Source organism: Lepisosteus platostomus, chromosome 3 (assembly GCF_059453375.1).
Source record: "Lepisosteus platostomus isolate fLepPlt1 chromosome 3, fLepPlt1.hap1, whole genome shotgun sequence".
Lineage (NCBI taxonomy): Eukaryota > Metazoa > Chordata > Actinopteri > Semionotiformes > Lepisosteidae > Lepisosteus > Lepisosteus platostomus.
In genome coordinates, this window is record NC_142613.1 from 38,707,529 (window position 1) to 38,716,746 (window position 9,218).

At 34.4% G+C, this 9,218-nt stretch overlaps 1 protein-coding gene across 1 annotated transcript in view; it reads left to right on the forward strand.

Annotated features, from left to right (window-relative positions):
- Positions 1–7,130, forward strand: part of sntg2 (syntrophin, gamma 2) — a 166,213-nt gene extending 159,083 nt beyond the window's left edge. The window contains exons 15-17 of the mRNA XM_088623452.1: positions 2,519–2,611; positions 4,244–4,354; positions 6,467–7,130. Coding sequence (XP_088479578.1) covers positions 2,519–2,611; positions 4,244–4,354; positions 6,467–6,598 — 336 coding nt within the window. The 3' untranslated portion in view covers positions 6,599–7,130. The remainder of the gene's footprint in view (positions 1–2,518; positions 2,612–4,243; positions 4,355–6,466) is intronic.
- Positions 7,131–9,218: the final 2,088 nt, after the last annotated feature.

Below are 9,218 nucleotides of genomic sequence, written 5' to 3' on the forward strand. Positions count from 1 at the left end.
TAAAAAATAAATAAATAAAACTGGAAGGTCCAGCACCACCATTATGTTTATATGGTTGTTTTTGTTGGTTGGTTGTTATTATGGTTATTAATAATACGATCTATAGTTGAAATCTGAGCCTAAATAAAAAGAAAAAGCAAGTGATTAGGTTTATGAGCAATCTAATTACTTATTCGTTTAAAACGCTATATAAAATAAAGTTTATTATTAATTTGCTGGACAGAGCGGTGAACATTATTATGCATAAGACAAAGATAACGATCCTGATCAGTTTAGAAATCTGTGTACGCTGTAAGGTTTTTACTTCTTAAACTTTTAAAATACACGTTTTGAATAGAAAGAAATCCTCTTCCTGGTAGTGTGTATAGCACACCAGCACGTCTTTTTTCTCCAATCAGAGGGGTGTCAGATAGTGTCAGCCAATCACCATTCTGCGTTGGGTAGCAACGGGTGACTGTTCTCAGGCGGAAGATGTAAACAGCTTAATGTTTGTGTTAAATAAGTTTTTTTTAATTCAATTAAACGGGCACAGTTAAGACATTAAATATAAATATACATACTGTATACAGTACAGTTTGCATACGGTAATATGTTTATGTTACGCGATTAAAAAATAAATAAATAAAAATGAAAAGTCCAGCACCAGCTGGATTCAAACACACAACCTGCCAGTTGGTAGTCACGCACCTAGACCAGTAGGCTACAAGACAGCTCGCATGATCAGGTAGGCGAAACAGCCCTACACAGTACTGCCAGTACACGGATATAATCATACCGTTATTAAATTCTTGAGATACGCGATTCCATATTATATTCCCTTTTAATCAAATTCTAAAAGTATGCTTGTTGACTCCGGTATCACGTTAGTTAAAGACTTCGAAGCTTACAATGTTTAGGGAGAAATGGAATACTGGTGTGTATTTTTTTCTTTAAAGTACCAAGACCAGCCATATACTGTATGTTTACGTTCCAAAATTAATATCGTTTATGGCCTTCACACGCGTTACAGTATGCTCCTATTCTTTTTATGCTCAGCTACTAAGATTTCCCTTCAGTGGTAAAATTCAATATCTACAACGGGCACAGTAAAGACGTTTACAGTAAGTCTTTCTACGACAGACCAACGGACCACGAGTGCCCCTGTCGGTCAACCAATCACGCACCGCGGTATCGCGTGTCATCATACCTGCGGTATCTGTACTGCGGTGTCTTTACCGCGCACTTTGAATGGCTGCATCTGTAAGTCTTTCACAGGATACACATTCTCACAGGAACAATTCAGACACACATGAAAGTGTGGTGGAGAGGTGGAAGACTACTGTGTGATCTAGACAACAGAAATGAACAACACAGGGAGCACATGAAAGTTCCAGAAGAAGTAGCCTCAGGGTAAGATCAAACCCAAGACCCAAGAAAGACAGCAGTGCTAGCTACCTTGGCACTTTACCACCCATTTTGCCATCTTTTCCAAGAAATGCAGTGTAAAATGATTACAGTTACACTGTAGACCACAAGGGCTACCTAAAGTAATGCAGCACAAAACAACAGAAGATCAATGCAGCAGATTGTTTTTTCTTACTCTCTCTCTATATGGCAGAAATAGTCAAAGTAATCTTTTTTTTAAATAGACAATATTAATAGTGCCTTTAGTTAAGCCAATGAACTGAATTAACGCAAAACCTCCCAGTGTTAGCTTTGCCCCATGTATGTCCTGAATTATTACCCATCAGATACAGACATTGACAAATCTGTCTTTAATAGGCATAAGTAAATATGTAGGAATGTTACACTTGACAATCTGTTCAGTTGCAAATTGGCCTTGTCATGTAATCAGATCAGTCAATCAAATACGCTTTAGGTGAGTTAGATCATTAATTTAAAGTGATTTGTGCTCTTACTTTTCATACAATCTTTCACTTTGATGTTCTAAGAAATCCAGATGGTGCCTACTAGAGATTTCCTAAACAAGAAATACTACTGCAGAGTATAAGGCTATTTAATCATCAGAGGTGTTTGCTGCTTATTATAACCAATGCAAAGTCTGAATCTCCAAGGTGTATCTGGTATATCAAGATTGTTCCTTATTATTGTCAGATTTAACATTTTAGACACAAAAGTACAGTATGTAGTGAAAATGTTTCATATTTTCCTCATTATTATTAATCATGCCCATCCAAGGAAAAATTTGAAAAAGTAGTTATTTAAATATTCATTGTCAATAACAGCTAGAGATCTTTTGAAGACAGAACATTGACATTGTCCAATTAAAACCCAGTTTAATTTATCACCTATACTTGAAACTGGCAGAGGGTTGTTGTGTGATATTTCTTTACTTTGATTTATGCAATTAGAGGCTTAGATTTTAATGGAAAGCATAGTATCTTGTCATTTATTTCTTCTAGGTAAATAAACACATTTGTATGTGTATGTGCTGTGATGAAAGCTAACAAGCAAAACCATTTTCCTGTCAATTCTGTGCTTTAATATCATAAGAATACTGTATCTGTCTTCCTCACAGTCAAGGACATATACATGCAGCAGTCAAGGAAAGATCCTACGTTTTACCATTGACTTTGAAACTGGATTCACATGTTCTGACAACGTTTCTAAGGTAATTATTGAAAAAAGCTTTTTTTGAAATTATTATCAAACATGTTATGGATTCCCAGACAAACAAATGCTTACAAAACTAAGTATTGTTCATTGCTAAATGTTATTGTTTACAGTTTATAGGATATACATAAATGAACTACTAGGTTTTCACCACTTACAATAAAATTTATTATTTATTATTTTTTTATTTATTAGCATTGATTAAAATTGTGTAATTTACATATTTCACAACTACACGTACAAATAATTATTTCATTCAATTAAGAAGAGAGAAGGTGCCTTTTCTAAACAGATAACTGTATAATTAATTACAGCACTCACTTATTAAGAAAACCTTTTCATACTTAAGTCAAATGACAACACATTTTAATTTGTAATGACAACCAGTAGAGTACACATTTATGCGGTTATACTGCCAGCACTGTCCACAATGGTTAAAAAGATTTAAACATCATTAGTTACACAAAAAGCTGTTTAAATATCTTTAAAAAATTGACTAATACCATTTATTCAGTCATTCCCTGTGTTTTAAATAAAATATATGTAATACTAGTAATTAGTTGTTTTGTTGCGTAAATGGTGAATACAATATTAATGTTTCTCATTATTTTGAGTTTAGTTTTATATTGTGAAGATAATTAAATTAGTTGGCTGTATTTTTCTTGATTTTGTATTAGTATTATTATGCTGCTGACATTTTTTAACAAAGTGTAAATCTGATTCGTGTTCATTAAAAACAGCAGGAAATCAAGTACATCCAAGATGTATTTTTATGTTACTGAAACCAAAGCAAGTATAAGCTAATTACTGTGTATTTGTGTGTATTAAATTGACGGGCCAGGATTACATTCATCCACTACTGTATTATGTAGTATGGATGAAACTCTTCTACATCTACTGATTTAATGTCGCTCAGCATGTGCTGGCAGAGTCTGATTGAAAGAAATATGAATCAAATTTTAGAATTACCTAGTTATATACAAAAGGTATTGATAAAACCTGGAATTGTTTTTGTGTTTATTTTAGTAGATGCTAATTTTTGATAAAAATGACAGCATTTTTTGTAACCATTTGTACGTTCCCTGTGAGCATTAACTCACCATTGGACCATTGGTGTAGTTGATAGATTATTTTATTTAACGTCAAGTCAAAGGTATGTTCTGCCCCCATTCTTCATTAGTATTGTTCTCATTGTACTCACTGTTTTTGTGTTCTGAAACTATTTGATATTCATAACTAGAAATAACTAATCAGCTTGAGTTTGTTTACCTGAGATGTGTTCAAAAATATAACAAATATTTATATTTTCCTCCAGAGAACAAAATAGTACACAAATGACTTAATTAAAAAGAAATAAAGTTACCAAATGCTATTATAAATATCATGCACCCAAATGCTAGAATGTAAATTATGTACACCACATCTGATCTAATATTTTTGATCAGTGGTAAATTAATTTGAGTATGCTGCCTGCTAAGATATTTATAGTGTCATGATTCTGAAACAGTCATACTCCAGATTTAATTTTTATACTCAGGAATGTCCTAGTTATGGTTGTTTTGTATGTCTCTAAAACTGCCTAAACAATTAACTCTTTTCTATTTCTAACATGTATGATTTTTTTCTCCAGAATGTTTTGTGGAAATATAAATTCTCACAGCTGAAAGGGTCATCTGATGATGGAAAGACACGAGTGAAATTCCTTTTCCAGAATTCAGACACTAAGCAAATAGAAATGGAGGTACAGTAAATAATATCACAAATGCTAAATTGTGATTCATGCATTGCAAGTCTTGCTATGTATTGCTATTACTTGTATTACTTGTCTGGCAGGGGAGTCCACATTTCCTTTGATCTACATTGATCTATAGTATATGATTCCTGCAAACCACCACATACAGTTGCCTTGATCTCAAATGGACCCTTAATACCACATCTGAGATTTTATCCAGAACTGCAAAAATCTCCAAAGAAAGGAAGAAAATTTGGCCAACAGGCCCTTCTTAGGTGAGGATAATATAGCCAGCCAGAACTATTCCCCAGAAACAAAGTCTCAAACTCTAGAGGGCTAGCTGGCCCGCTGAACACCTTGGTTTTCCCTACTAAACATTAGTACTGCTGTTTTGCACCAGTACGTGTGACTGGCAGACTAACAGCACCAAAGGCTTCTGATCCAGTTCTTCTGTTGCCTGGAGATGAGTGGTGATCTGGTCACAACTTTCAATTTAAACCACTCCACCAGTGTGTCACTCTGTGGGTGGATTAGCGTGGATACCAGCTGTTGACAGAGCTCTCAGAAAAGAAACTCAAAGTTCTGGCCCTTGTCATTGTGGCGCTTACCCTGGACTCTGAAGTAGGCTATATTCTGCAAATTGCATTTGTTCATTGCTATATTTAGAGTAAACTTTAAGGTTCCCCTACTTGCGAAAAGGGCACTAAGTGATCTAGCTGCTGGTTGTCTTAAAAATTTACTGCATGTGTAATAGTTCATCAACAGTCATCAACTTCTATTAAATGTCCAGGTTCTAATAAACAGTACTATTTCAGCTGTTCAGTAGTTCATTCGAATTCAAAATTCCAATAAAATGACCCCACATATATAAAGGAATATGATACTTGCTTGTCTGAGTAAATGGTTGCCCTAGCCGAAGGTCAGAGATCTCACAACACCCAAACGGATCTCCAAAACATCAATACAGATTTCTTTGAACATAGATCTTGGGGTGAGTCAGTTTGGTTGCAAAAGCTTCAGAAACTGATAGGATTGCATGTAATCAAAGAGGAGTGCGTATGATGCATGTGTGTATTTAATCAAGCAGATTCATACTGTAAAATACTTCACATATTACAAAGATACACACAAACACTGATGTGGAATAAAGTGAATGAGAATACCTCTCATGCAGAAAATGGAAAGTAAGTCAGCAAACAGATGCTACGAAATTCGAACTCAACTGATATGTTGACAAAACAATGAAAAAAACCTTGGTCTGTAGATGCAGTGGTTTTGGTTGCTTGACAAAAAATGGAGGGAAAAGGGGAGGAGGGGGGTTAACACAGCAAAGTTAGCAAAAGAGAGAAGGAGCAGAAACGGAGATGAAGTGGCCATGGTTGAATTGAAATTCCATGGAGAATTGATTGATTGATAACGTGATGAAAAAAGCGAAGAACATGCTCAGTGCAGAGAAATGGTTGTTTTCTGTGGAGAATCTGCTACAGTAGGTCGAGAAAAGGTAAGAAAGTGACCCAGCTTGGAGGAGCCGAACACCGCAAAGTCTTAGCAATAAGGAACAAGTTATAGGTTTATTCCATGCTGAAAAAAAGAAGAAAGAGAACACAACGTTACGGCCGTGGAGCCTTCTTCAGGTGTGAGGACCTCAGGTGTGAATCTCCTTCAGGTGTGAATCTCACACCTGAAGAAGGCTCCACGGCCGAAACATTGTGTTCTCTTTCTTCTTTTTTTCAGCATGGAATAAACCTATAACTTGTTCCTTTGCAGCCTACGCATGCTGACGCAGCTACCCACCTGAACTACTAAAGTCTTAGCAATGCAGACTATGAGAGACATTTGCCTTTGACTAGAGTGAAAGGCTGAGTACTAGGATCCTAGATACAGGGAAATTAAAGTGTGAGATTAGAATTTGACCACCTCCTGAGCTTTTAACAGCACTTTATTGTATTTTCTGTGCTATTGTATATTTTATTGTGATATTTTGTTATTGTTGATTTTTTAGAAAATTTCTGACTGTTCAATTACATTGTTGTGAATACATTTTTATGATTAGGGATTGTCTTGACATGTTTAGAAACAGCTTAAAAACATATCTACTGTTATTTTTTTCTTTTCTTTCAGGAACTAGAATTTTCAGACCTAACAGCTGTACTTCACTGCATACATTCTTTCATCGCCGCAAAAGTGGCAGCAGTGGATCCTGTATTTATTAATAGTCAAAGCATCGCAAGGAAGTATATGTACAACAGCTAAAATTTCTACTTTCTTTTATTCTTTGGATGACCTCTATTTAATCAGTATTTTTTCTACAAACTCCTGTAAGATAATCAACAGAATAACAAAGTAATATCTCTAAAATTTCAAAACCGGAGTACATTTTTTCACTTTCAGCTTACATAATCTACTGCTAAGTAATTTCAAGGTTTGCTGTGATCACTAATTCATTTGCACCTAATTGATATTAGTATTGTATAACACCACTTTGAAGAACTGTGTGTGTATGTGTCAATGCAACTCTTAAAAATAAGCTAAGTAAAAAAATATTTACTTAAGTATTTTTCTTGAGGTCCTAAATGTGATTGCATTATGATTCAAGACAACTGCTCTATGAACAAGAAAGGAGAATTTTTCATTGCTGAGTTTTGACATTTGCTGGAGTATGCATTTATTCAAAGGTGACATGTGTTCTGCTAGATTTAGCAGGAGATAAAGTGTATTTGTGTTCCAGTTAAATTAATCAAATGCATAAGCTCTTCAGTACTTCGTAAAATACCAGCATTTTCACTGGAGAATCCCCAGTTATTTTATTTATAGATTTTCCTAATTTCAATTCAGATTTTTTTCTTGGCTTGGCTTACAGCTATGACCCAGAGATCTGCATTGGAGGATTGAGGGAAGAGTATGTCTTCCTCTGAAATGTGCACTTCATATCCATCTGCCATCACTCTGTAAGCCCCATAGGGTCTCAAATAGGTTTTGTTTGGAGGAATGCTACAGCTTGCTCCAATACAAAACATCCCATAGCTAAGCTCACTGGTTCTCAGTACATGATAATGGTACATGGTAATTACTGTTGTATAGCTAGCTCTGTGTAATAAGACAATTTTCTTTTGTCACTTACAGACAGCTAAAGATATGGATCATGATTAAAATTTAGAATAGTTAGAATAGATGAGATTTCAGCTACTTCCATCCTCAAGAAGTATGATACATCACACAAGACACTTTAAAACTGGCTTTACCGATGTGGCCACATTATTTAAGATTTAAGAAGAAGACATTAAGATACTACACTTTAAGAGAAGTGAAGCTTATTGAATGGTTTGTGTGGAATCTTATGAGGATGCAGCCTTTAAATAGAGATAATACTGGTTTATTCTAGATCCAGTACGATATACAGTACAATAGTTATAATGTTTTGAGAGAGTACAATTTGTTTTCTAATGTAATAAGCAATTCAATGCAGCAGTTGCCAAGCATGTTTTTTGCTAAATGTACCAAATTATTTAAAAACTTATTTACAAACCACATGGACATTCACATTCTTTTAGGTTTTAAGGCTTCCATTAAGGCAAGTAGTCTTTCTGGTTGCTTCCGCACTTTTCACACTTGCTTCTCCTGATACACAGCAACCATTGGGTATTGCGTGCAGAAAGGGTATTTCAAGCAAGCAGAAAAAACATAAATTATAAATACAAAATGGGAAATGGTAATCTAGAAAGAGCCTTACAGTAGATGTTTATGTTGATGTGCCATTTTCTAAACAACGTGGGGAGGCAAGTAAAAAGGAAATCATGCTATTACAGTATATATTAGATAAAATCTTAAAGTTTTAATAAAGGGATGTTATTTTAAAAAAGGAAAAATTACTGTACTGTATATAATGCACACTTAAGACCTCTTTTAGAATATTGTATACAATTTTTGTACAAACATATTACAGAAAAGATATTGGAACCCGTCCAGAGAATGGCAAACAGATGCAATATCCCGGGAATTCTTTCACTAAGAGAAGGGACTGAATCTTTTTAGTGATGAACAGAGAGGACTACAAGGGGACCAGAGACAAGTATTCAAAAAGTTGAAAGTCACTGACAAAGTCAACCTGGTGGATTTCTTCAGAATGAACAGTGAAACACAAACAAGAGGACACAAGTAGAAACTACATGGAAGTGCATTTAAAACCCAGAACAGGAGGCACCTCTTTACCCAAAGGGTGGTGGGAGTACTGAACAAGCTACTGTGTGACATCTTTGGATCAATTTACTACTGGCTACCAAATGGGCTAGAATGGCATCTTCTCATTTGTAACCTTTCTTATGTTCTTATGAAATAAAAAAAACATTTTTTTGTTTTATCATACACTGTCATAATATGATTATGTGTAATACTAATGTTGTGCCTTAGACTGACTTATTGAAAACAAAATTACTAAAATGGACAAGGTTCAAAGTTTAAAACTGACTTATATATTCCACTTATATTTAAAGCTTTAATATTTATATAATTTAGAATCCGTTTTCTAAAATTATATTATATATACAGTATATGAAATCATATGAGTACAATATGAGTAATGTTGGCCTGTGGTTCTCATACACTTATCAATGGTAAAAACAAAATATAGCAAACACAGTATGAATATGCTAAATTTCTCTCCAGGACTTGGGATTAAAAAAAAGAAAAAAAATCTAAATTGAAATATAAAACGTACATTATACAAGAAATCTCCATGTGTTTTATATTTATATGATTCTTCCAAAAGGAGAAAACAACAATGTGGCCTCCACTTCCTAAAGAGGCTGTGACATACAGCAGCTACTGTTTATTAATAGTGACCATGTTTCCTCTATAATAAAAAATTTGTTGCAAA